A 27,938-nucleotide genomic window follows, 5' to 3' on the forward strand; every position below is an offset into this window, starting at 1 on the left:
CACGAGCATTTATTATTAAACTCCTCGCGGATGCCATAGGCGGGAAACGCATCGTCGTTTCTGCATGCGCTCCGTGTCGCTTCGCTCCGCCGGCTCCGCGTCGGCCGATGATGCATTACCCTGAATTGCCTCCCGCTCGCGTGCACCAGCTGGCAGCAGCTGTCAATCGATCGCGGGACGCGGGAGTCGCGCGTCGCGCGTGCTCCTCAGTTAAACACCGAGCATCAGTACTGCAGACTGCAGTTACATCTGATAATTTACTCTTACATATTATAATTTCTCGCCCAACAACGTAAATGCAATATGTATAATACATACACGGAAAGAATTTTTTGTGTTATATTTTACCCTTAAATTTACTACAAACTTGAGACAACTTGGCAAGGAATTTTTAAAATATACAAGACATTTTCCAAACAACGTGATAAAAATTACCAAGCAGATTGGTAAATTTTGAAAAATTATTGAAATTTCCTAGATTTTATTAAAATTAATCAAACATATTTTATATTTTAATGTAATAGATATTAATATTTTTTATTATGGTAAATATTAAGCAGAATAGCTCGCATAAAATTCTTGGTGGTACATGTTGTCCCACAACTACCATGATTTCAGGGTTTAAAAGAAAATTATCTCCGTGTAGCTATACGTTATATTGAGTAGAATTGAGTGAGAAGATGTAATGTAACTGGATCGATGCTTGGTGCTTATTGGATCATCTTGTAACTCCATCTGCACCCAGCGACACTTTCTGCCTAAAATAAGATAGATATTTAATAATTATGTGTTAAAATATTCTGAAAATCATCATCCAATTATTTCTAAAAGTATCTGATAAATTTTCCATATATTTTTCAGAATTTCTCATAATTCTAAAATATGAGAAATTCTTAGAAAATTTCTGAGAAAATATTTCTGAAAAATTTTTTCACCAAAAATTGCATCAAAATTCCGGAACAAAAACTCGCACGTATATAAACATTTTTTAAACCTCTCTCTTTTCTTTCATTTTTCATTCCTGCCCCAAAGTCTTCTTGATATTTTTAATTGGTCCCAAACTATTAATCAATAAAGAATTAATAATTCTATCCACTTTAACAAAGTTGCGCAAGTTTATACTTTTGACGAGCTAATTGCCGATTGACTTTAATCGGCGTTTGATCAAATAAATAGTCACCCTCTATAGAGTGTCGAGGGACATTTAAAAATGGCCGCAGTGTCGGCGCGTTAGGAAAACGCAAAACGCAACTGATCAACGTCGTCCGGGATACCGTCAGACCAGGATACAAGCCGACGTGTCTCTCGATATCGCACCGAGTCACGTCGATGCACGGACGTTTCTATTTATAACATATTCCCGATTCTTTCGGCATCGTCTGCCAAGTATTTTGACGTAAGACCAAGCCGGACGTACGTGATTTCGCGTCATCGAGGTAAAGAACACGCCGTGTGGGGATCGCGTCTCCGATCTTTCCGCACGGTCGTTCCGCCGAGGGTTCTTCCGACTCCTCTCGCTCGCCTCCCGCGAGAACGTCTCGCGTCCGTTCTCGTCCGGTTTCCCCCGAGGAAGTCCAGGAGTCGTCGCGCGGAGTGCGCGGACGGTGTCAGCTGTGCGGTGAGGTTAAGTCTCATATAGTCTCGCGGTCATAGTCCCGCACTCTCTCTCGAGAGAGAGAACGCCTCGCGCGAGGGGAACGACGATGTCGCCCGGTATCAACGGCGGCGGCGGCAGCGGTGGAAACAGCGGCGGAAGCAGCGGCGGAGGCGGAGCCCCCCGCAACACGGGCACCCTGCCGAAGAGCAATCGCAGAAACGACAGGAACCGGGAGCGATCCGCGGCTAATCGGCAGCTCGCGAACCGCCCGGCTTATTACGGCTATCCGCACTTTAATAACTTGGTAAAAATCCATCAGGAGCTCTTTGCTCCCCGCAGGAGTTAGTTTTCCTTGTTTTGTTCAGGTAGACCAAGGTAGACTGAGAGATGCACGTGCGGTCCACGCGCATCGAGAGAAAATGAGACAAAATATTGTATTATTATGTATATGTTCTTTTAGTTAATTATTTTTGCTGGTTAAAAGAAGGAAATTGTTATCAATATTGTGAGTCGTTTGAGCTTTATTTCGTGCAATTTGTAATTTTGGATCTTATTCATTGTACAGGTGTCACTTCCAATTGTAGCTTCAGTGGTCTTGATCTTGACATATGTTGTTGAAGTCACGTTTCTAGTTTCGTTTCGCATATAATTCATTACGTTACAATGGTTCCATATGGTTGTCCACGTGAGGTCTGTCCCACAGCGTTCGATGCTTGCAGGGCAAAAGGAGGTTTGTTATTGTACAGTTTCACAATGCGAGTAAGGTCCACCTCATATCGCCCAGTGCCTGCACCGTAAAACGAAGTCTATTATTGTACGTACGGTTCACGGTGGAAAGTTGGAAACCCATGTGTGAACTGGTATAATAATAGACCTCGTTTCACCCTGCGAGCATTGGGCAGTGTGGGATGGATCTCGCATCACGTAGAAAGTTTGAAATTCATGTGGAATTATTTTATATTAAAAATAATCGCTGTAGAGCTTTCGGGCAGAAAAAAAATTGCAAGTGGTATCTCTCTGTATAATGAATAAGACCCATAAGTTTTAATACTCGCTAAACATTTTATTTAATTTATTTATAAGTTATCGAGCATATATTTAGTTGTCGATGAGTTATATATGAATGAGTAACGATGAGAGAATAATTGTGATGGAGAGATCGAAAAAGGAAATGATTATAAATAAGTTGAATTCTAAGTTGAATGATATTTAGTGGGAGAAGACGCCCGAAGCCTACTCCGATAGAGATACGCTATTAAGCCGCTCTCAGCAGTGTCGAATTCGGTCTATTAATAGGCTGTAGAGTGGTGGGGCGTTTCTCACTCTAAGAATACATATCCACGGAGGTGAATCCGCAGTAGAGCTCTGCGAGCATTTCTTCCAACACACCCACAAGCCCATTTCCGCTCTACGTCTGCAATACTTTAACGCTAAAAACGTTTATATATTAGTGTCAGCTGGACTGGCAAGTAGCAAGTGGATGCGAGCGTGAACCAAGAGTACCGAGGGAAGCGAAGAACAGCAACACGAGATCAGCTTCCTCTCAACTGCTTTCTTCATACTTTGCTACGTACCAAGACTTACCTGATTTTGGTGAGCGTATATATATATATTTAATTCTACCTCTTGTGTCGTGTACTCAGTCGTAATTTGTAATTTTACTTGTCGCAGCATCGCACAACTCGGCGAGACAGTGCAATTACAGTACAGAAGACTACACCCCTTGGCTAAAAATGGTACCATTTTCTGATCCCAGAACTCAGTCACCGTCGCGATTACAGGGAACGAAGCCCTCCAATGTGAATAAGATGGTACTATCCTGTATTCACCGCATCTAAATATTTCTATTTTAAATTGTAGTTTTTTTCTGTCATTTTAATTTTATTATAATTATATAATTTTTTAAAAATTTTTAATTCTATTTTTTTTTCAAGCCCGATAGAAACCAAGTAGAAAGTCGTTTAAATCAGATCAGAGACTACATCAGAGTCACTGCAACAATGATAGACTCTCTTAGTCAATCCTCTGATCCTGTGAGTATCATTTATGCACAATAGTACCGCAAATACTTTATTTTATATTGTATGTAGAAGATTGTGTTTAAATTACTTTTTATTTGTATATTACAATAAATGTATTTTATAGCGCGCACAAGCTCAGAGCGAAAAGTTAAGTAGAATGGTGGACGATCTTCACGACAGTGAGACCAAGCTCTCCAAATTGTTGGAGCAGTATCATAATCATGGAATTTCTGACGAGGTTATTAGTCTTTAATGTTATATCGAAACACACACACACACACACATAGATTGATTTTGTGAAATTGAATATCTTATAATTATAATATTTTGTGCATACGCATATGTAGAACGGCGAAAATGGAGAAATAGATGAATGCGGCGATGCTAACAGAGAGATCCAATTACGGAGGAATATGGAAGAATATCAGAACAAACTCGCGCAGTTGCAAGAGCAGCAAGCCAACTTGGCGGACATGCAGATGTGCGTCAGAGAAAGATTGAATAAGGCGCGTCAGGCGCAGCAAATGCTTCTGCAACAGGAGAATCAGAATACGCCCAATTCCGCTACGTGGGAAGACAATCGTGCATCCCTGCCGAGTCCTTCTAATGTCGAGCAACTTGAATCGGAAACTGCGGTATTGCGAGGCAAATTGGTGCAACTACAGACAAAGAAGAAACAAATGGATCATCTTGTAGCGGAATTACAAGCCATAGAGACGTCCGATAGAGGCAGTTGTGTTAGTTTTTATTTTTATTTCATATGATACAAGTTCACTTAGATAACGCGTACTTCACAAATATGAAACTTATATTTCTATACTTTATTGTATACATACATCATATCCAATCTTGTCCTTTGTTGACTACAACTAACTGTACTCCCTTCTAAGAAAGTATACAGATGTCTGTCGCTTGATATTCTTCCTTATTTACTAACAGTTCTGCGCGACATACCAGTGGGTACAAACGTTTTATGACCGCTGAAGACATTCTTAGTTAACTTATCGTTTTATCGAACTTTTCGAATCTTATCGGTGACGATGAGGACGATACGGAACCATTACGCAAATTTCATATTTGTGAGATTTTCTTATTTGTGATTTGTAAATTATATTAATCATTCGTTGTTATCGCATTTGTATTAATTGTCCAGAGCTCGGAAGGTTCAAGAAACACTATGAAGGATAAAGCCGCGGAATTGGAGACGATGAAAGCGCAGCTTGCACATATAAAGGCTCTAATGGAAGACAGTACGAAAATTCGCGATTCTATCGACTCTTCTTCCGAACCCGAGCAGGATATCGACGCGCACGATGAAAATGGAACAGATGGGATTACCGAGGATATGGCAAACGTTCCGTTTGAGAGAAGCAATGATGTCAATCAAAAACTTCGATGTTTCGAGTCCAACATTTCAGATATACGGGTAATGTCGACAATCTCACAATAATATAATTTTAATATGATGTACACTACAGCACTTTGCTCATTTTCTAGGCGCTGACGTCAGAGCTTAAAGAACAATCGGCCTTGCTACAAACTACACGAGCCGAATTGCAACAACGTTTGAAACAACCATTGTCTGCAACTGCTCACCCTGCTTCTTCGAACTGCTCGTTCTCTCGTCCACCTCCAGCGCTTATACCTCTAAGCGCAAACGAAAAGAAGCAGAGTTGTAATGCCAGTACGGAGAGTCAATCTAAACAAGCAAAAAGAAGTCAACTTGAAGATCTTATAAGAAAGGTTTACAAACTTTATATTTTTTTAATGTAATTCTTATGTAATCACGCATTTATTACATACATATATCTTTCGAATAAATAGGAACCAACACAGCCTTCCAATATGAATCGGGATATTCAGGCGTTAGATCAAAACAGTCAAAGGAGCTCCGGTTCGCAAGCTAGTCATACCAGCACACCTGCAAATATCTGGCCATCTTCTGCCGCTGCAGGTAATTATTATTATTATTATGTACTATGACAATGATGATATCAAGCACTCTTTATCTTGCATATTTTGCATAGGTGCAGGAGGTTCTAACGAGCAGAGCGTAGACGGTGTATCTACGTCAGAAAATTTATTGGATATCGGTCCACCTGCTGCTATCGAGAATGGCGGAGTTGTTGGAAATTTATGGGCCTGCCCTGTACCACCTCCGTCTATTAATCAAGGACAAACTGGTAAAGTGTCATCTTGAAGATACACTTAAATCATTTTTAAAAAGAGGGAGAAGTTAACGTGTTTCTTTCGTTGCAGCCACGGTCGAGTATTATCGGCAATTATTATTGGGTTCGCAAGCCCATCAGTTGCAAATGATGGGTACGACGATGCAACAGTGCTGTCAGCTTCTGTGGTCGCAGCAACGCGAATTGCAATCCATGCGCGCTGCCATTGCCGATCTGCAGCTGCGATCACAAAATCAGGCTCCGCAACGCGCCAACAATGCTGAAAATTCGGAGGAACATTCTAATCTGAGCCGTAGCGTTCACAATCTCGGCGACACGTTGGACGCGACCTTACCTCCCAGTTCATCCTTACCGAATCTCGTGTCGCTACCTAATTCCTCAGCGGCATTATCGCATACTCCGATAGTTAGCTCTAACTCGCAGCAGCAACAGCAGCAACAATTGAACAATCAAGTTCCTCCTGGTAATAGAGCGAATAACTACTGGGATAATTTTCGAAGGTAAAAAGATTGACTCATAAGTTGACGAATATGTGTCTCGTTAGTTTTGATTTATTAATGAGTTAATTTCAATATTTGTGCATTGTAAAATGGTAGACTTGTGAAAAAGGCAGATATTTTATTGCGTATATCTACTCTTTCATAATTAAATTTTTACCTGACTATAGAGATTTTTTCTAAAAATATACTTGTTATTAAATCCGATTTCAAGTGTGATTACTGTAATAGAGGAAGACAGATAAATATGGAATATTAATAAAATTGTTATTAAAATTATTATTAAAATAAAATTTATTAATATAATCACTGATTTTGATAATTGCGCAATAGTGACAATAGGCGAACATTAGAAGATCTGTAATTACTATTCCATATTTTTTCTACTCCATATTTGTCCATGATATTTCATAGTTGCCAGATTGATCGCATCCATTTTCCATTTTTCTGTAAATCTAATGTATCGCATTTCATTTAGTAATAAACATCACAATCTACCTTTGCAACATTTTCTGTCTTATACTTCTTACTCTCTTATCATTACCCTTGTTTAAGAGACTGTAATAAGCACGTATAGTCTATATTATAAGTTCAATTACCTAATCCGGTGGTTACAAACGAAAATAAATAAGGAAAACGATTGTTGGTAGGTAATACATAGGTATGTAAATGATTTTGGATTGAGATTTGGATAGTATCATCAATGTATCTTTCGATGACTAATATTATGGTGCGTGTCCACTTGCGAGTAAGAACTCTCGAGAGCAAAAAGAGAGAAAGAGAGAGAGAGACTCTCGAGAGTATCTCTCTCTCTCTCTCTTTCTTTTTGCTCTCGAGAGTTCTTACTCGCAGGTGGAGACGCACCATTAAAGCATGTAATGACAATGATTGTGTTAACATTGAAATTTTGTCTTGCGATTTAATTGCAGTTTCAAGTCCTTTTTTAAAATTTTATAATAAACCTTTTTGATTAACGATTGGTAATTGACCTTTATGAGATCCACGAATTTTTGCCTAAACACAAAAATATATACGTCACACATTTGTATTAATATTATGTATATATTTTTAAATTTTCAGTTATTCTCGACAGAATCTGCTCTCAGGAAATGTGAAGACAATGACTGATCTTCCGACGGCTATAGCAAATTCGGCGTGTTCCGCAAACACGACTAATACAAGCGGAAGCAGCGTTAACAGTTCGTTAATGTATGCAATATAAAGTTAATTACATTGACAATTAGAGTATATATACTTCTTATGTAATATCTTTTATTTGTTTCTAGAAAAGATAAGCGGAATCGAGAACAGGGGTCTGACAACTTACCTCTACCATTAATCGGCGCGGAAACGCAATATTCATTGAACCTACAATTGCCAAATTTACAATTGTCAAATTTACAACAACAGGATAGAGAAAACGCTACTATCCGCAGTAATATCATAGCAAATGAGGTGTCTCAACAAGTCGATAATCTTTGGGAGGAAGCTCACAGTTCTTTCCGATTACCGTCTGCGATGAACGATGATAATCTTTTTAATAATTTAAGGTTTGAATCCTTTTTGAGATTTTTCAAATGCAATTATTATGTAGTTTTTATACGTCATATATAAATATGTTCTCGATTTTACAATAAACAGTTCAGAAATGAAGGAGGCAATCAGTTCGCTCATCGCAGTGAACAGGAGGCGACCCGATTACTTAATAATTATTTTGAGAGAGATTAAGGCCATTAGCGAGGATCACAGATTACGACCTCATTTGTTAAGATCGTTACGTGCATTACAGGACAAACAAACATTAAATAATCCATTGGTTAGTATATATATCATATAAATCATTCCATATAATATTAAATTAGCTATCAACTAACATTTGTTGCAGAACGAAGCACCTGACTTAACTCCAAGCGAAAGTTGTCAGTCTAGCGATGAAGACTCGGATATCGGTGCGACCTTTACTTTGGAAAATCATGCGTCCATGATGGAATTGGTTGCGACGTCTCATGTAGACACTGCCTCTTCTCCAGCTTCGTCTCAAGTACCATTAATAGAACATTTGGAAATAACGGTAAATAATAATATCAACAAAGTAGAAAAGCTCGAATATAATATATTACAGAGAAATATTTCTCTAAATTATAATTTCTAATATTGTTAGGGAGCATTTCCACTTGACTCTGCGAGTGCTGTCCCTTCCGCTTCTAATGCTAAACCCGGTTATAACGAGGACTTAGCGGAAGCCGATCAATCGAGACCTGAAGCTTCGGGAAATGAAAAAGTATATCTTTTTTTCTCTCTAAAATTTGTTTCAAGACTAATTGTAAGTGGCAAAGTAAATATTAAATATGTTATATGCTATTCCAGCTTCCTATTAGCCATATGGATAACGAAGAAGGGCAAGAAGAAGCAGCGTCTTATCCGATTACTGCAGAGGCAGCTACTCCTGATCTTGAAAGTCTAGCTGCCAAAACTGAAGACGAAAGAGCGGAGGATACCGGACTTGACAATTTTTTCAGATTGCATTGATTAGATTGATTGATTGTGTGATATGATACTATTTACAGCTATTTTAAGCGCAATATTAAAAAGAAAGTAGACACGTACAGTAATCTTTGATAAGGTATTTACTTACTACTGCTTCCGTTTACATAAATATTGACTAATAAGTGAAGTCTGATATGAATAGCAAAAGATGTGAAACATTTAAAGCTCTCGCTAATATGCCTTCAGATTAGAAGGGTACGCAGGCGAGATCAATTATAAAAATAAGTTTACATTATATAAACACGTATTACACCAATTTATGCAATGAATACATATATACAATCCTCAAGGAGATATGAAATCGACTAGCGTAAAAAATGCGAACTATGTAGATATTGGTACGTGGATAAAAATCCCATAAGGTTTAATTATTTACGTCCTATGTATCATTTATAATTATATTTAAACAATGATTATTTATAAGAAAAATATGCCTGTTTTACAATTGAGCCATTAAATTGCGGTATTACATAATGAGCGTTTTGCGTTTTGAATAAGCAAGCGAACAATAATCTATGATAAATTTTTACAATGGACTATTTAATGAACAATACCAGTGACATGAAACAGGGTATTCTGAATATGTCCATATTCTGAACTCGTTGAGCTATAGAAGCTTTAAACTCGGGAGAATACGGAGTCTATTCCCAAATTAAGAGATCTAGTTTAAGGAACCTATTTTAGTCCAACAGTTAATTATCACCCAATCACAATTGAGAACTCTCTCAAGGCTTTTAAAACTTAAAAAAATATATCGATTTGCTTACTCTGTTTCAGTTCGCTAGTTTTCTTATTAAAACTATCGCATATTTAACAGTTTAAGGGAATTATTTTTATTTACTGATGTTTATTGTGCCAAAATACATAACTGAGTTCTTAAAACCAATAAACAAGTTTACATTTTTCTATTTAGCTCGCTGTGAGCTCATTTGAGCTTCTCTCAGGAATTCTGTACTTTCAGGTAAGTGGAGTTTATCCTTATTATCGTGTATTAAATATGTATAGCTGATCCGCGAACGAACCTGTTAAATTATTACAATATCGGTTGTGACCAGACAAAATATTTACACTTAAAAAAATTATTTTTTAGAATGCGGTTATATTACACATTAAAATTTTATAAATCGTAACTTTCGGTTATCCAAAAATTCAAATAAAATGATTATTTGGAGACACGAATGAATATCGCCATATGTAAAGACATGTATAGACAATAAAAATAAATTTACAAAAATTATATTGTTTTTGCATTATTAATTTTAACTTTACCACGAATATAAAATCTTTAACGACAAATAATAATCGAACTATTTTTTTACTATTTTTTTATAATTTTTACTTTAACTTCATAATTTATATAATATAGTTATTTCAAATATAATTAGCATTCGAGCAATTAATCGAAACATTGGCCGCGTTCAGCAGACACAACTGTTGAGTTCGTCTTATCAACACTCTGCGTTGATTGGTTGGTTCTAAAAGTAAGAGCCACACGCACGTTCGACTGCTACTCAGCGGCTTGGTCTGCTGAACGCGCCCAATGTTGTTCTAGCAATTTCACTAATCACTTTTATTCATATAATATTTTTTGTGTATTTCAATCTATAGACCATATTTCCAATAAGAATGAATAATGCACATTTGACAACATATTTGAATTACGGATTCGTAATAACAAGATTTTAGCCAAAATATCGAATGAATAATCTTATTCAATTTAGGATATTATTCTTAAATCAGTAAGCTCATCTGTAATACGCTAAAGAGCCTGATTTTGCATTTTTGCTCTTAAAAATTTATAAGAAATAAAATACGGAGTTAAAGTGCAGTTTAACGTGCACTTAGTGCATAAAGTGCACCTGTCGGAAACGTCACCCGGGTGACACGGATATACCTGCCTTCTCCTTCTAACTCGCTAAGATAGAAAGAGAAGGGAGTATACTCGTGTGCACTCGGGTGACTGTTTCCGAACGCAGCCAATAAAGATGCGGCTTGGATTCGCCTAGCTCGTTCTCCACAATCTCCATCCGCGCGCAATCCCGAAACCCGACGCACGACGACTCCATTTTGAGCTTACTCGTAAATACTCGTGCGCGAAGCAGGTATTTTTTCCGGGATCCGATTGTTGGAAGTTGTACCGCCCTCGGAAATGCTCACGAGGTATATCGGGAGGCTGCACCCGCTTAAGGCGGACGTCGTCAAGTGCGGTGCGCACAAATGCACGTCAATTTTAGATACGGCGTCGAGCGAGGCGATTGGGAAGCCTGCCAAAGTACAGGTTAGAGCGTGCTTCTATTACGCGGACTTTTGTCGCGTCGCGGACCAACGCGAAGGCTCGAGGGACGTCCGAAGGGTGTCCGGGAAGATCACGCTGTCTTCCAGACAGCTGTCGGCCGTCACTTTCGGACGTCCGTGGCGCTTGGAACGATATTGCATAATTAATAGAGACGGAAAGTTCTGGACGTTGTTCCATGACTGTCCCACGATTATCTTATGCTTATCCATATTTATAAACTTGACAGATATATTAGAGTTCGGTTGCGTTTGAAATTAACGTTGACTCGGGGTCGCTTTCCGTTTCGCCGTCGCGTCTACGGCTTACAATTGAATCCACCGGCTTAAACTTGTTCACTCACTCACAGACATGTATTGATCTCCATACCTAGGGCTGGGTACGAGCGCTGCGGAAAATGAAGGACAACGTCTTCGTCGACATATCCGACGGATCAACGTGCGAAATGTTGCAAGTTGTTATGCCGAAGGCGGTCAAGCCCGACGAGCTGCGTTACGGCAGTAGTGTCAGAGTGAAAGGAGAGCTGACCTCCGCACCTAACGGCAAAATGGAGCTGCGCGCGACCGAGGTACGCGTGATCGGCGCGTGCAACGTATCCGAGGACGGATATCCCTTCGCGCCGAGAAAGAAATACGATCCGGACTATATCAGGCAGTATTTGCACCTGAGGCCGAGAACGCGTGGCTTCTCTAGCTTGCTGAGACTGCGCGATCTCGCCAGCAGGGTAATTGGCGATTATCTGAGAGATAGGGGCTTTGTAAGCGTGCACACGCCGATGTTGACGTCCAACGATTGCGAGGGCGCGGGCGAGGTGTTTGTCGTCAGGCCGCAGTCCAAAGAGGTCGTAGAAAGTATGAGGAAGGAGGGTCAAACCGAGGACGAGATTTACTTCGACACCACCGCTTTCCTCACTGTTTCCGGACAGTTGCATCTGGAGGCGGTAGTAAGGTGATTAAGTTCTTTGATTGCGTATTGTCAAGCGACACGTATCTCGCTGCGCACATGTATCTTTTTTGCAGTCGTCGCTAAAATCATGGGATGCGAATGTATTGTTAGAACTTTTTCAGAGCCCTCACAAAAGTGTACACTTTCGGACCTACGTTCAGGGCAGAAAATTCAAAGTCCAGATTGCATTTATCCGAGTTTTACATGTTAGAGGCAGAGCTAGCGTTTCTCACGTCTATTGAGGATTTGATGGAGGAAGTTGAGCTTTTAGTGAAGCGAGTTACCGAGCGAATGATTGAGAAGGGCGCCTCGGATCTGCGTGCGATCGGTGCCCCAGACCCGCAATGGTTGAACAAAACATTTGCATGTTTAACGTACGAAGATGCGCTTAACGTGTTAAATGATAACGCGAGTCAATTGCAACGACCCCTCAAGTATGGAGAGGCATTCACGAAAGAGCACGAACTGTTTTTAGTGCAGCATAATGACGGGGTGCCAGTGTTCGTTGTTAACTGGCCGAAAGAAATTAAGCCATTTTACATGAAAGAATGCGCGGACGATGCATCAAAGGTGAGCCAGCAAAAAAATAATGCGCAATTTTTAAGAATTATATGTTTCCTACAATGATATATAAGTATATTGGAGTGTCCACTGGGTCGGCCGGCGCGAGCCGAGAGAGAGAGAGAGAGAGAGAGGTAAATAGTTGGGCTAACTGTCTTTGTATACAACTTGTATGACAAAGACAACAGGATACGCGCAAGCGTCTTGTACAAGAGAAAAACAGAGATCCTAACTCGTCGGGTGCATTCGTTTACGCAGGACTGCATCCAGAAACATCACCCGCTAAAAATCTTATAGCATAAGTTACGTGTACTATAGATTTTTAACACTCGGGTGATGTTTCTGCACGCAGCCCTGCGTAGACGAATGCACCCGTCTATTTATCTCTGGATTAGGCCTGTTCGTTTTATGCTAATTTCTCTCAATCCAGATTGACTTCAATCTCAGTTTAACTTACTTTTTATCTTCTAATTCTTAGAAGTAGGAAGAGCTGAAAGGAAGTTAAAATAAGATTAAAATTAATCTGCATTGGTAGAAATGGACATTAGCTAAACTTTTTGCACAGTTCATCTTTTCTCTTTTTCTCTCCAACGTGAAAAGAAAAAGAGGAAAGATAAGCCGTGCAAGAAGTTTCAGCTAAAACGAAGAGGCCTATTGTTTTCCGTCCACGAGCGTACCATGGCAGTGCACACTCCAATATATTTATATCTCACAGTGGTTTTCTATACGTATCTTATACATGTTCTTTTGAAAGGTAGCAGCACTGGACCTGCTGGTGCCAGGTGTGGGAGAATTAGTAGGAGGCAGTATGCGTGAGGATGATTACGAGAAATTAGAGCTGAAACTACCTCCCACGGGGAATCTCTCGTGGTATTTAGATTTACGTAAATATGGGAATGTACCAACAGGTGGCTATGGAATGGGTTTTGACAGGTTCTTGCAATGCGTCTTGGGGATCGGCAATATCAAGGACACCGTGCCTTTCCCCAGATGGCCGCACAATTGCAATTTATGAATAAAGTTTTCAGGGTTGTTGTATCATTTAATCTCTCCCCCCCTAACAAAAAGAAATGCATATTGATGCAACAGATTAAGCCATCTCCCCAATGGAAAAACAATGTCGCATATAATTCATATAAGAAATATTTTCTTAAATTATTGGAATGTGCATTTCAGGTTTCTTGAGATGGATACGATTGCAACCTGATCGAATAACTTTCAAAATTTTTTTCGGGATAAAGTTTCAATGAGTTACACAAGGGTTCCATTTTGAATGCAGTTTATTGAATATTGAGGCATACAACGAAAATATTAACTTTTTATCAATGTCTTTATTGTTTCAAGTATTCCTAGTTATGAATTCAAATCCGTACCCTAAGTAGCATCGAATCTATAATTATAAAGGATATAGTAGAAAGGTTAATTAAAAAGAAAGTCAAACCTGTAATAAACAAGTCTTCTTTTATACAACAAAATAATGCATATCTAATTGCGGTAGTCCTCGTCATTCTCGTCGTCGTCATTGTTTTTCCGTTGATAGTTTATATGTATATTACAAGTAGAACCCATATATATCACATAATTTGTACACCTTGAAATGACTCGCCCCCTACCCCCCCAAAGAACTCATTCATCTCGAAGGAGGTTTGCCCCATCCTACACAAGTACAAATAGTACATAACGTTACAGGTGAGTGCAAATTAACAATCAAACTCACAAGTACAAACGGTACTCGAAAGTTTCTAGTGAGCGTAAAAATATCATCAAACTTAAACAAGTACAAATGGTACTTGAAGTTTTCAGTAAGTGTAAATCATCGGTAAATCTTCGTGATGGTTTCCTTGATCACAAAAGCGTCTCGCTAAATAATACATTCACTCACGCAGGAATGCTACTACAATCTTCCTAAATTACACGAAATATGTACAGCTTTCTTTCTTTCCGCGTTTATCGAGATGGTAATATTCGGGATATATTCACACTTGCACGCATTTCACACACATTTTTTTCTTTAAACTTGTACGACGTGACTGAATTCGATGAGAATCTGATTAAAGGGTTTCAGTCCGTGCGTTCGAATAGACTGTGTATATGCAAGAGTCACGTAGTAAATTTAAATTAATTTATTTCATAATAAATTAATTTAAACTTACTAATTTATGTAAATTTATCTAAATGAGAAGAGATAAAATACCCTACGAGGACAAGCATGGATTAAAATATCCATGTGTATCCGTGTGTTAAAATATCCCATAGAACGAAAAATCTTTCTATGGAAACTTTTTTGAGTTACATCATCACGCCGTACAAGCTGTACAAAATTATGATGTACAATATGTAAATAAGCTAGAAATAGATCGTGTTCTATCTAAGCCTAAATCTAGCACTTTATACACTGTGTCGTCGCATAGAGACTCATTTCCGAACTTTGTACACGCTATTTACATAATAGAACAAAGTCCTGATAATTCCTGCCCTTTTTCTACGGGAGGTAAATTCGATAGCTTCCTACCCTGCAAACTCGGTTTAATAGAAGCTGCCACTAACGGCTGTTCCGCGTTTTCCTCTACGGGCGTCTCAACCGCTACCTTCTCCTTCTCTTTATTCTCCTCCGGCTCTTTGTTAATGTTCAGCGGTTTAGTAATATTGATCTTAATTCGCGATGGAGCCGCGGGAATAGCCGCCGGTGTCGAGTCCAATTCCACGTTTCCGTCGATGGAGCTTTTCACTGCGGCATACGTTGTGTCGACCGTGCCGGATTCAGTCACAATTTGTTCGGGATCTGAAGAGAAATCAGTATTATAGAGACGTGCTTGCGTGAAATAGAAAGTAGTTTGTTTACGATAATCTAAGACCGACACACATACCTGGTTCAGGTTCCATAGGTTCCTCTTTGACTTCCACGTTGGCGAAATCAAACATTTCGCTGGCGGGTTGCTCGTCAATGTCGTCCAGTGGCTCCTCTTTAATTTTAATATTCTCAAAAGATACGGTTGCACTTTCGCCCGGAGACTCATCTTCTTTGTTTATCGTAGGCGCGTCTTTCTCAACGTTCTCCATGGCACCTTCGGTATTCTCGTTGACACTTTCTTCATTCTCTTTCGTTTCCGTATCGGTCTGCGGAGCTTCAGTGTTCTCTGTGTCAACAGGCTTCTCTTTCTCTGACCCAACAATAGAGTCTAAAATTTGCATCATGTTTATTTCCACTTGATTCAAATTCTTCGTAGACTCGAGCTGCTCCTTATTCGACGTTTCTGCATTGGGCTCTTCTTGTTTAGTTTCATTTCCGGGCGTTTCTTCGGAACATTCTACCTTATTTTCCTCAACTTCCGAAACTGCCTCCTCAAGCGCCAAAGCTGACTTTTCTAATGCTCTCTAAAGTATGAACAATAGATCAAGATTATTAAAATCGCACAAGTTCAAAGATGCCAGCAGTGGTGTAAATAAATACATTATTTATATCAAAACCAATCAATATATGTGCGAGTGAGAATAATTATACGACGACATGTATGGAGAAAAAATTGTGAAATATTCAACTCCTTCAGATGCATGTTGTTAAAAAATAAACAATCTCTCGTATATGTTTTAAATAAACGGAAATATTGCGTGTATAAAGTAACAGTTACTTGTTCTATTACTACGAGCAATAAAGCTTATAAATGATGTGCCATGAAGGTGAATTATTAAGAGAATCACGTACCGCTAGACTTTTTTCCTATTTTTTTTTTGTAAGAATGTAACAAACGTTGTTTTGTTAATGGAATACAATATCGACATATCAATATCGACAAGATTTAAATGTATACATCGATTAGAATAGGGAGACACCACAAACCTTATAATCCTCTAGGCACAGCGGATGGTAATTCTTGCTCTCGTAATTAACTGCCGGTCTCAAATGCCACTCCTCCTTTTCCTCATTATAGAACTGCTCAAATGCGTCGTGGCACACTTGGCATCGCGATTCTTCGTCGCTGCCGGTCGGCACGCTGGGCTGCAACGTTTCCTGCGGCGAATCATCGGTAGCCATACCTTCCGTTTCTGCCGTCTGTTTCTCAGTCTCGAACCAACTTTGCGCTGAAAGAAAGAGAAAACGAGGCTTATAAGATAAAAAAGCGACGAGGCGTCAGTGTAGTCGAGCAATCGAACACGCCTGGTTTCGTTTACTCTTATTATTAAGTTATCCGAGTCTTACGCTCCGAATATCCTCTCGCTCGTTTGCTGAGCTAAATACTGCCGCCTACAATTCGGCTGGCCTGACATTATGTTCGAATTTTTGGAACTCTTTGAGTAACGCGTAGGAAGAGTAAAAAAATATACGAACCTCTGTCCTCCAAATCTTCGATCTCCTCAAACTGTATCCAATCGCTGACATCGTAATACCAGGGCCGGGAATGCGCTTTTCTCGCAGAGTCTCGTTCACGCCTGTTTTGTCTAAAGTGCCAATCCAGATGGTGGCTGTATCGAGTAGCCAACTCAGGTGCGAATCTGGCGCCACAAGAACTGCATTGCATGCCACTGTACAACGCTGTTGCGATTGCTGGCTGTTTACTGTAACAGAAACAGTCGTTTGATATCCGAAATTTGATCTTGTCTCACTTATATATTACGAAGGACAAATACGACGTCGATAGACGATAACTTACATCTTGAGGGTTTCCGGTTTGTCAAAGGACACTGGAGTAATTTCAGTATCTTTCTTCTCTTCTTCCTCCTGTTTCTTTTGTTCCGAGAGATTGGGAACGATACCAGTCTCAACCAATCTTTGGAACAATTCGCTCATATTCAGTGGCAATGTCGGTGCTGGTGCGGACGGATTTTCCACGGGTTCGGCTTGATACGACAAACCGGACGACGGCGCCATCGCTGATGGTAGAACTGACGACAATATATCTAATTGCAGGTCTAAAATTATATCAATAATTATTAAATCATAATAATTTAACAATTAAAGAATTATAATATAGAGAATACGTGATGGAGTTAATTTTTCACCTGGCTTTGAAGTAGAAGTAAAATCTAGACCATCCTGCGACGTGGATTCGTGTTCTATAGCGGGCAATTGGCTTGGCGCAGGGGCAGTGTCTATCTTCGGTTTTTGGGCTACTATAGGCGTCGCTGGTGGTGGCGATTCGCTGGGACCTTCGCCTCGCATTCCGGTAATTTTAACATGACCAGCACGCACTCCTCTAGGTAATACTGAAAACCTAATAAAATGCTTCTTGTCTCTGACAATAATAGGCTTAGGTAATCCCCCAAATTCGACCTTAAACGGTCGTCCATTTAGAAGAACTGTTTGCAATGCATCCGTGAATTCTAACGTATGAGGCTTTCCCTCGATTTCAAATCTGTAAAAGAAACAAGTATGATTACAAAAGCGCACATTTATGATGTAATTCTTTAAATAATTCGCACGCCGCGGGAAATGTACTTACATTTGTGGTTTCGCGTCTAGAAACACCGGCACCATATTGCGTGCATTGATGATAAGATTAATTTTCGCGACTACGAGATCCGTTCGCTTCACGGTGCCGATCTTAACTTGCGGCGGAGGACCCTCCAGTTTTACGCTGACTTTTTTCCCGCCGAGTTCGATTGTTATCGGCATACCGCCGAAGTAACACTCGTACCAGCAATCATCAACGTACAATTCCCGAGTGGGTGCTCCCAATTTGATTCTGAAAAGACACAAAATTCGCGATATTATTGCAATTCCGAATGTATCGGAATATTTAGAGTACAGTTCAAGTAACATCTGGATATGATGTACCCACCTATGCACCTCTCCCTCGTACATAAACTCCTTGTATTGATCGTTAAATGCGCAAGTTATAGTATCTTTCTCGTCAATCAATATTCTTCTTATGCCGTCCTGGAAACCGATCTCTCGTGGATCGTCCCAGTTCATGAACACCACACCGGTTTGCCCGTAATAACGAATCTCTCGCGGTATATTGTCAATATTTATGGACTTCATGGTATCTCTCGCTATCTCGGCCAACAGTTTCGAGTCTGGCGGCGGCAATTCGCGGCTGTGCGAACCCGGATTCTTCGAGTTACCGTAACTTTGATCGTTATCCTCGAGGTCGTACTTGGCGGATGTGTTCGGCGATACGTTTCTGCCAGACGTCAGAGGTGGCATGTTTGTCATAAGATTACTCATTGGTCCGTTGTTCATCATCATCGCGGGATGACAACCCATCGCCATAGGAGAGTTTGACATAGGTCCCATTGGTCCCATTGGGCCGTTCGGCAAAAGATTCGACATGATCGGCCCATTAGGACCCATCGGACCCATCATACCGGGTCCTAAACGCGGATTGGGTCCCATATTGTGATTGAAACCGCTATGATACTGATAATCCGGTCGCATCGGCCCGAAGTGTCGCGGATTCTGCCAAGGACCGACAGGTCTCATGTCCGAATTGAAGTGTCCTTGCGGCCCGCCGTACGGTGGCCCCGGCGGATGCGCCCACGGTTGTTGCCACGGCTGATTCTGCCATCTCGGGCCGTTCGGGTTTCGTGGTATCGGATGCTCCTTGTTTCGCATCATCTCCTTATCGTTGGACGGGCTGAATGTCGCGACGCGATCCCCGGGGCCAGATATGTCCATGTTGATACCCTTCTCCCATATCACAGTGCCAGTCTCTTTCTCCTTACGCTGCGCCGCCCGCAATTTTCGGTCCTCGCTCATATGCAATACTTCTTGTATCAAGGTGTTGTACTGCGTTTTTGTGATCGATCCCTGGTTCAACTGCTCGGCGGCTTGCTTCATTATTATCTCAATATTTCTATCGTCATTTCTCTCGGGCTTATCATTCTCCCGACCTCTGCGCCCTGGCCTGGTGTCCTGTTCTTCGTTCGATAACGTTCTTCTTCTCTCTTTAGGATCATCCGGGAGCTTGTTATAGAGTCTAAGACGTCCTAATCTATCCCTATTACGGTCCCTCTCGCGCTTATCGTCGACGTTGTTAACTTGCTTATCTCTGTCATTCTTCGTGGGCGTCTTTAACTTTGCCCAACCATCTTTTCCATCCTCCCCGGAAATCACGGGCGGTGGAGGCGTCGGAGGTCGACCGGCTTTAGGATGCGTCAACGTGCGCAAATCCACGTCTTCATTACCGAATAATCTGTGAAATATAAAGGAAGTCTTGCAACTTATTGTACACGTGAGATTAACGTAATACGCGTAATTAACGATACATACGCGTCAAATTTCTCAGCCTTGGTTTTCTTCGGTGGAGTCGCCTCTACACATTCCTCACTACGTCTTTTGTTAGTGTTAACCGATGGTAATACTCGTAGATCTAAATCTTCTTCTGGAAAAGAATTCAAGATAGAGTAACTTGTGCGAGACAAATTTATCACGAATTAACTTAATGTTACCGTTTTTCTTTTTTATCATATATCCCTAATGCATTTCGGAGAATAAGATTCGGGCAATATTTTCCTGAAGAAATGCACGTTAAGAGATTTCACCAAAGTAATTGGAATTATATAAATTTTGAGCGCAAGAGAAGTTAGTACAAGTTGAAGAATACTACTTTTTAAAGATATCACCTGTTACAGTCTTGCAATTGCTACCAGAGATGAAGCAAACATTGTAGTCACCTTTATGAGAAAATATTCAAGACAGAATTTTTAGCAGTAACTAGAGAAAGCACGTAGGAAAATTGGTAGATACTCTTACATGCATAATTGAAATAGATGGCAGATATTCATGAATAGTGTTACTGGTCGTTACATATAGATATGTGTTGCCAAACACTGTTGACTCACTCTTTTCGGATATGGAAACAGCGGCTCCAGGTAGAGACAGTGGTGCCCTGAGATCTTCGTCTTTGCTAGAGGATTCCAATGTTGGCTCGGCAGCGATTTGAGTATTTCCAGCACTGGCTGGGGAACGTTCCGGACTAAGACTGTCGTCTTTATTTCGTCTTACATAATTTCTCTGTCTAGCGTTCGGCCTGATCTCTTTGAATGCGGGTGGATGAGGAGGAGATACTATCAGCGATCCAGATTGCTCCTCCTCAGTAACACCACCGGAATTGTTCAAGTTCGAGCTCGATTTCGCGTCGTTACGCCTGGGGATTCTATACGGAGGACTTGGACTACGCTTTCTCGATTTCGTATTTTTCTTGCGGTTTTTCGAGGCTTGGAAGGAGGATTGTGGAGAGGTACGTGAGGACGGTGAACTGTCTCCGCTGTCTTTCTCACGAGATTTTGACCTAATCGGACTCGAGTCTCTGTCGACTTTCGGAATCTTACTCGGACATATCTGAGGCTGTTTAGATCGCGACTTATTACCTAATTTTCTATGCGACGACTTGGAGGAAGTGGAAGACTTGTCAGCCGAAGACGAGGAAGAGCCGCGCGAGTTCGAGCTCTTCGAGTCTTTCGACTTGTTGACGTCACTACCTCCACTTCCTCGATTGCCCGTTGATAATACTGAAGACGAGTTATTACTGGAAACCGATAAACTCTGGCTGTTCTTGGAGTTGTTACTGTTTAGGTTACCACTACTATTACTATTTAATCGAGGATCTTTCTTTTGACTTGTTCGATGCAAGACAGCATCTTTATTTATGTTACTACTGAAATTTTTATTATTGCTATTATTATCAGCATTATTGTTATTAATAACGTTTAATAACGTCGGATTATCGGATCCGGCAGGATTCGCCGGAGGCTTGTTGATAGTTACAGCCGATTTCGAAAGTATCTGCTGTTTTAATTGGTTTGAAGTTACAATTGTATTTGCCACTTGCTGCGTTTGACCTTCACTCCGCACTTCTTTCGGACTGGTCGTACCCGGTCGTTGTCGTGGATTTACCGTTGGCACCGCCACATCCTGAACAGCAGGAGTGGGCTTCAAACGTGGATCTCGCGAGACTGGTTTAGCCGACGCTACTGCTATACTACTAGCTGGTGCGATTCGTGGACCGTTGTTTGTTCCTGCGTTCTTTAAAAGCGATGCCGCCGCTGCTGGAAACTATAAGCAAATAAAAATGTTATTAATCGTAACTGCTAATATTCAACAATTATATATATGCAATGTCGCATGATTCCGTACAAAAGCGATAGACTCATAATTTCGGATTTGATCTCATGCCATATATAGATTTTTAAATTCGTAATCTGTGTGAAGCGGATCTTTAATACTCTAGAATAAGGATTAGTGTGTTAGTAACCCATTCTCGAAAAAAAAACCCCATTTAAAACCCTCAAAATTACGAAACCTTCAAATTAAGACAGACCAAGGTCCGACTCGAACTGTGGAGAACCACAGGTTTCTTTAATTATATATGTGAAATATTTAACTTACTTGTTTTGCTACTTGTTTTGGAGTTTGATTTGGCACTAGAGGTGCTATAGATTTCGCCTGCGTCGTTGTCTCCGTAGTTGGCGCAACATGTGCAGTGGACACAATCTATAACAACAGAAATATATATATCACTATTCATATAAAGAAAGCCCGGCGCAGTGAAGCGTTAAACTGCGAACAAAAAAAACTATAACAGAGTCTCAGTTGATATCTATTTATAAAAACTGACTAAGTAGAACTTACCACTTCTGTCTTCAAGCTTCCAGCTTGTTTGTCAAGCTGCCTCTGCTGTTGCTCTAAACTCGCTTTAGCCTGCAACAATTCTAACTCGATTTTCTTCTTTTGCAATTCTAACAATTCTCGTTGCTTCTTCAGCAACTGTTCTCGCATGACTGCTTCTGTTGTTGCCGGTTCTCCTGGTGACAATTTAACAGGCGGAACGATTGACGTTGCAGTTTGTTGAGGCTGAAAAAATTAATATGCAAACCGTGATATTATAATAATAATACGTTTTCCTCGCACATATACAATCGTATATATATATATATATGAAACTTACCATTGAAAGAAATCTTGGGTTGACATGTATGGATCCTGAAGGAATGCTAGCGGATGGGATGATTGGCCATGCAGGATCAATACGTTGTACCTGATAATCTAATGACAATAATTTCTGCGGTGGGAATACATCGCTCCACGTTTGTCGCAGCTTCCACATGCTGGCTCTCGTGTTCTCGTCGACCTATTTATGAAAATGGCAATTGGCAATCAATTACGAAATTAAAAAGAAGCCGAGAGAAACTTTGGCGTGAGATCAATCATTTTAAATTTCGAAGATATCGCCAACTCTTTCGCATATATATTCGATAGAATTCTTTTGTTTTCGTTTATTAAGATTTTTCTGAGAATTCGAGATGTAAGTATTTATATCCTTTCCGAAAGGAAAAACCAATATATAAAACTCCGTATCTATAAAGGCTTTCAGAGTTGCGAGGTGAGTTGGATGTTGTATTGATCAAACAATTATCTTATGTCATCGTGAAATATAAAGTGCCAGGCTCTATACACGCTATGAAATATTCCTTTCAGAAACTTCGTGGAGTTTGTAGTTTTGCTTCATTGCGTGCGGATAGAAAGCAAAGGTTACTCCCGGTCAGCGACAGATCGTCAATCGCGAGGAAGAAGTCGTACTTGTCCCTGATGATATTCTGTATCGGTGATCTTATGAAAACAATGAAGATATTTACCTTCTCAAACACGCCGCAGAATGTGTTTACTATGTTTTGCGTGAAGAGATTCAGATAGTCGCCATTCACATTCTTGACAATCGAGTCGATGAGATAGAGTACCGGTAACTTGATGTCACTTCTCACCTAATGAAACACAACAATATGCACAATACGCTACCTCACTAATTACTTAATAAGGATTACTTAAGCTATTATATGTGCGCGGTTATGTAAAAATATCTCAATCAATATACATGCACATTCTGGAGTCATATAATGATTCCGAAAAAATATAGTTTCTCTTCAACTACATATTCTTTCAATTTGAAGTCCATTTTTCCTTGGAACAGCTTGATAGGAAGCCTAATTACGAAAGTGCTTAACGTAGAAGATCGAGGCTCTGCTGTATTAAATTTTAATAGGATAATTTCGCAAGGGTAACACACATAGTAAAATCTTATATTTTTCAATTAGTTATAAATATATTTTATTTGTACAGATACTTAAACTGCGGCTGAATTGCCAGTACATTTAATGCTGCAAGTAAAAAAGTGCAATGATAAATAGCCACCTATCAAATTTCCATTGGGAAAATGTCCATTGTAAATTTGTTAAAGAATGTATAGCTAAGGGAAGATGGATATAATTTCGGAACACTTTGTACATGAAAATGAAGGGTACAGGGGAAAAACGATCAAAGTCCACTTTTTGTCGAAATTGATCACGCTTGTCTTGTGGCATTTTCGAAGAACCTTCATCATTCTTATCTGTTTTGATCAAGAACAGTTACAATTCATTGAAAGTAAGGCCGAAAGAATTGTGCCGTGTTGGGGAAAAACGATCATAGTTCACGCGCTTGTAAGGAAGAGCCATTAGTGAACAGCAGTAAACACTAAGGCTGCGTTCCAATATTCACTGCCAGTACTGAAAATCTATAACGCACGTAACGTGAACTATCCGATGTCTTGAAACTTAAAACTGGCATTCTTCTCGAAATTACTCCGGATGGACATTGATCGTTTTTCCCCTGTACTCTTCAAAATTCACATATTGTCGAAGTCGATTATTGCATTCCTAAAAAATCGACAAATTCGTGGATAAATTGTATTTTATTCAAGCACGGGTATGTGTTCTTATGTAGTAATATCACGTAGGCATTACATAATCCTAAGCATTTAACACAGTATGTACACAAGCCTTTTATTATATGGTTCAATAAAATATAAATATAAATCAACTGAGATTGGACACGAACGTATCGGATATCTCGACTAATAAAATGTACGTAGCACATTTGGAATTTTACATAAATACAATATTGAAGTCAATAAGTTTTGATAATATTTTATTTGTTTTGACACACATAATGTAATATAACTACTATAAACCTTGGTATAAAATATTGCTTCTTATATAACGCAGTCTCAAATTGTTGCGGTTTTTTTTTTACACACGCCTTCTGATTTTCTGCCTCGATAAAAAACCTATCAGTTATTCTTTACAAAAATAACACAGGCTGTTTATATCTTTATAAATAATTCGCAAATTGTGCGCGATGCAAAGAGAAACAACAGGCAATATCACATATAATAGGACCGTTATGCCACGTGACGCAACAAAAGAATTTTTCGTTATGCCTACAAAAGGAAACTTTGCAATTAAAAATAAAAACGTTAACGGTGAAAGGGGAAAAAAGTCTACGGGTCTACGCGAGTTAACATTGATGCACGAAATTATTAATCCGGAAAAATCCGTATTTTAGGTGTAACTATGGTAGAGATTAGGTAACCTTTTGCAGATGATCCTCGACGGCTTGCACTATCGCTGATGCGTGTTCGATGTTATCTTCGGCCAGCATGGTGAGCATGTTGATAAGCGGCTTACTGTTAATCGTAAGATCAGACAGAGATGAGATGTACTCCTCTGCGACTTCTTTGGACTTGGTTGACGCAAACATGATGCCACTACGAGCGGACAAACGCGCGAGACCCTGATCGAACCGAGAACAGGGATTCAAACTGTAACATAAAGAAGGACATGCACTGTGTAGTAAAAATTTTACCCTTTAATAAGGATTACTAAAAATAATTTAAAAAAAAAAAAAAAAAAAAAGCAATTTATGTATTAGGCAAATATAAGAAAAGTTTTTACAGCTTTTAATTCCCCCTTGGAACAATAATCCATTAAATCTACTTGATTTGATATAAAATAAAATATCTAAATAGAGTTGATTGGATGTTTTGTGACACGAAAATTATATACATACGGTTTATAATTAAAATATATTAAAGTACGTTTCAAGGAAATCGAGATCCTGGTAATCTCCGGCTCTTAAATATAAATGTTTCGCATGCTTTTTATAATTTCACGCGCAACGACGGGTATTACATCATCTCAATTATCTCGCTCGCAAAAATCTGCGTGTTTTTCCAGAAAACCTGTTGTAAAACACGCATCGGCACGAGTCCCAACTGGACCCGCGCTCCGAAAAATCCTACACAGAATCTGGAAAGCGTTACGACACGCGGCTGGAAGCTCGTAACGGCCACCTCCCGAAGGAGCGCGTCCTTCAGGACGCCACTTGCTTCCAGCAGGCCTCGAAACGCGCCCCAACGTCGTGTTCGCGCACAAATTATCACCAAGACAAACCGTACGGAGGGATGATTCACCCGGGGAACGCGCCAATTCCCGCGGGATGATTCACCCGGAGAAGACGGTCACCGTCGGGAGACGAGAAACGTACGTCGCGGGACGTCACGGTCGAGCAACGGCGGCGGCGGCGACGGCGGCTTTTTGCGGCCGTCCCGTTCCGAAAAGGAAAGCCCCCGCTTCTCGCGGTCGCGCCGAGACGAAAAATCTGGGACGGGAAAGCGAGACGAAGCGCAGCTGGGCGACGCGTCGCGACACGTTCCGACACGTTAAAGGGACTGCGCGGCTGGAATCCGGCCCGGATTTCGGGGTAACCCCGAGGGCGTCGCTCCCGACTCGGGCCGAGGAGGGACTCCGACGGTTGGTGTTTACGTAATACCATCCGCGGTCTCTGGACGGGAAGGTCGGCGGCACGTCTCTCCGTACGCGGAGAGAGGAACACTTTTATCGATTTCACTCGCGGTCTCCGTCTCGCGCACCCGCTCTCTCGCTCTCGCTCTCCACCGCGATCGAAGCGGCGATTTTCCCCACCGGAATCCGCGCGAGAGTCCTCCCGGACGCGACGACTCGTCGCCGTCCACCAGGCAGCAGGGTCGCGCGGCCGCGAGGCGTCCAGCGCGCATCTGGAGCCGCCGTCGTTGCCGTTGCCGTTGCCGTCGTCGTCGTCTCGCCTTCCGTGTCTCTCTCCGCGAAACTCGTCTCCCGTACGCTTCTTTTTTCTACTATCTCTTGACCGACGATTAATTACCTTTCCTCAGCGCATCGCGCGACGCAGGCAGACACAGCCCGTGTGATGTTAATACGCCCCGTACTTGGACGGGATCGTCGAAAAAGGTACGCGCGTCGCACTACACTACCGCTTACGCGAACAGGATCTCCACGTAAAATGTGCGGTGAAATGGCCGCCGCGCATACCATACCACACTGCCGCGACGGGACGGCGCGCGATGTAACGTCGTTTCCCATTGGACGGCGGTGACGCACGAGAGCGGTTGGTCCTCCTCGGGAGAACCAATCGTCGGGCGCGTTTCAGCAGCGACCGGCGTCGCTGCGATCGCTCGTGCAACGAGTCACGTAAACTCGTTTCTATGCCGTGAAGTGCGCCTAGAAACCGAAACAAGCTTTTGGCGAATTTCTCCCCGTACGACCGTACGACGCGGCAACACTGTGCAACGGTGCGCGGACTGCGGCGAATCAATGCTCCGCTTTCCGTTCGAACGAAGGATAATTGGCTACGGGAGTGAAATTTTAGATGCCTGAAATTCATCACGAAAGGACGCTAGGTAAAGTTCCCAGATATGCAAATTCTCCTATTGGTCAACAGATAGATATCGGATACATTCCGAATGTTCCAAGATTTTATGGCACATATCGAAATGTATTTGAAAATGTTACATTTCGAATTATATTTGAAAATTTTCGTATTTTAATAATTTAACGTCCTAACGAGTTCTAATAAATACTCGTAGTTGAATGTGAAATTTAAAAACATGTAAAAGATATCATTTCTTTTGAATATATTTTATTGTGCATTAATTAATTAATAATAACGCGTTAATTAACCAAATAATATTGTTCGCTTTAGAAAAGATAAGACTGTAGTCGATCCTTTAAAAAATATATCTTCGTTCTACTTAACATTCGAAGAAAATGGATTATTTTATAATTTTTCTCCATATTATAACGTATATTTTTATGCATATTTCGCGTTACGATCGATATCACATCCTTTTATTTCAGTAATTTAAATTCCATGTATATAAAATCTACATACTCATCTACTGGAAATATTTTACTTTAACTTTGTAAATCGAGATTTGCAGGAATTTGAGAAATACTTGTTATGTTAATATAACGAGTATTAATCCGTGCGCAATCGTGATCAACGTTTATATATTGTCTAGTATCTGCTATGGATGTAAAATCTATATATGCATCAGCTGCAGTCCTTTTTCAAAGAAATTTAATTCTTTACGTTTTTCGAGGGAAATATCATCGGAACAAAAGCTATTTGTTTTAAAATACCCGCATAGATGCATGTGATTAATATACATATAGACATAGATATTTTTTTCTTTAATT

General features: G+C 40.5%; 3 protein-coding genes across 8 annotated transcripts; 2 read left to right on the plus strand and 1 right to left on the minus strand.

The window, feature by feature from the left end:
- Nucleotides 1-1,217: 1,217 nt before the first annotated feature.
- On the plus strand, nucleotides 1,218-9,296 carry Cmb (combover). Of its 2 annotated transcripts, none has more exons than XM_071786020.1 (17): nucleotides 1,218-1,901; nucleotides 3,049-3,190; nucleotides 3,269-3,408; nucleotides 3,532-3,630; nucleotides 3,743-3,856; nucleotides 3,966-4,355; nucleotides 4,772-5,044; nucleotides 5,116-5,361; nucleotides 5,443-5,572; nucleotides 5,646-5,801; nucleotides 5,878-6,307; nucleotides 7,385-7,513; nucleotides 7,591-7,854; nucleotides 7,946-8,120; nucleotides 8,190-8,375; nucleotides 8,466-8,585; nucleotides 8,672-9,296. In XM_071786020.1, the coding sequence occupies exons 1-17, from the start codon at nucleotides 1,704-1,706 to the stop codon at nucleotides 8,831-8,833; spliced, it is 3,354 nt and encodes a 1,117-aa protein (XP_071642121.1). In that variant the 5' UTR covers nucleotides 1,218-1,703; the 3' UTR covers nucleotides 8,834-9,296. The 2 variants fall into 2 exon arrangements, with proteins under 2 accessions (XP_071642121.1, XP_071642122.1); XM_071786021.1 differs by lacking the exon at nucleotides 1,218-1,901 and adding an exon at nucleotides 1,921-2,327.
- A 1,529-nt stretch (nucleotides 9,297-10,825) lies between these two features.
- On the plus strand, nucleotides 10,826-14,279 carry Asnrs-m (asparagine--tRNA ligase, mitochondrial). The gene is made up of 4 exons (XM_071786025.1): nucleotides 10,826-11,129; nucleotides 11,518-12,092; nucleotides 12,212-12,659; nucleotides 13,405-14,279. Exons 1-4 carry the CDS (start codon nucleotides 11,001-11,003, stop codon nucleotides 13,663-13,665), a joined length of 1,413 nt encoding a protein of 470 aa, XP_071642126.1. The 5' UTR covers nucleotides 10,826-11,000; the 3' UTR covers nucleotides 13,666-14,279.
- Nucleotides 13,913-26,789, minus strand: Pcf11 (Pcf11 cleavage and polyadenylation factor subunit). Of its 5 annotated transcripts, none has more exons than XM_071786006.1 (17): nucleotides 26,605-26,789; nucleotides 24,997-25,225; nucleotides 23,226-23,351; nucleotides 22,538-22,720; nucleotides 22,222-22,443; nucleotides 21,979-22,083; nucleotides 20,433-21,645; nucleotides 19,861-19,969; nucleotides 18,428-19,783; nucleotides 18,089-18,331; nucleotides 17,649-18,001; nucleotides 17,300-17,558; nucleotides 16,978-17,204; nucleotides 16,489-16,730; nucleotides 16,354-16,368; nucleotides 15,518-16,025; nucleotides 13,913-15,432 (listed from the first exon to the last, which is right to left on the minus strand). In XM_071786006.1, the coding sequence occupies exons 1-17, from the start codon at nucleotides 26,772-26,774 to the stop codon at nucleotides 15,092-15,094; spliced, it is 5,901 nt and encodes a 1,966-aa protein (XP_071642107.1). In that variant the 5' UTR covers nucleotides 26,775-26,789; the 3' UTR covers nucleotides 13,913-15,091. The 5 variants fall into 5 exon arrangements, with proteins under 5 accessions (XP_071642107.1, XP_071642106.1, XP_071642109.1 ...); XM_071786005.1 differs by having other exon boundaries at nucleotides 19,861-19,972; XM_071786008.1 differs by lacking the exon at nucleotides 26,605-26,789 and adding an exon at nucleotides 26,388-26,582 and having other exon boundaries at nucleotides 19,861-19,972.
- Between the last annotated feature and the right edge of the window lie 1,149 nt (nucleotides 26,790-27,938).

The sequence above is a fragment of the Temnothorax longispinosus genome, chromosome 8 (assembly GCF_030848805.1).
Source record: "Temnothorax longispinosus isolate EJ_2023e chromosome 8, Tlon_JGU_v1, whole genome shotgun sequence".
Taxonomy (NCBI): Eukaryota; Metazoa; Arthropoda; class Insecta; order Hymenoptera; family Formicidae; genus Temnothorax; species Temnothorax longispinosus.

Bases quoted from the DNA above. Each gene is read 5' to 3' on its own strand.
- Cmb (XM_071786020.1), top strand. From the start codon at position 1,704: ATGTCGCCCGGTATCAACGGCGGCGGCGGCAGCGGTGGAAACAGCGGC. The intron at 3,857-3,965 runs GTTATTAGTCTT...ACGCATATGTAG, and splicing joins ATCATGGAATTTCTGACGAG to AACGGCGAAAATGGAGAAAT. The intron at 7,514-7,590 runs GTATGCAATATA...ATTTGTTTCTAG, and splicing joins AGCGTTAACAGTTCGTTAAT to AAAAGATAAGCGGAATCGAG.
- Asnrs-m (XM_071786025.1), top strand. From the start codon at position 11,001: ATGCTCACGAGGTATATCGGGAGGCTGCACCCGCTTAAGGCGGACGTC. The intron at 11,130-11,517 runs GTTAGAGCGTGC...CTCCATACCTAG, and splicing joins GGAAGCCTGCCAAAGTACAG to GGCTGGGTACGAGCGCTGCG. The intron at 12,660-13,404 runs GTGAGCCAGCAA...TTCTTTTGAAAG, and splicing joins GCGCGGACGATGCATCAAAG to GTAGCAGCACTGGACCTGCT.
- Pcf11 (XM_071786005.1), bottom strand. From the start codon at position 26,774: ATGGTATGCGCGGCGGCCATTTCACCGCACATTTTACGTGGAGATCCT. The intron at 22,721-23,225 runs GTAAATATCTTC...TTTCATAAATAG, and splicing joins TCTGCGGCGTGTTTGAGAAG to GTCGACGAGAACACGAGAGC. The intron at 22,084-22,221 runs GTAAGTTCTACT...CTGTTGTTATAG, and splicing joins GAAGCTTGAAGACAGAAGTG to ATTGTGTCCACTGCACATGT.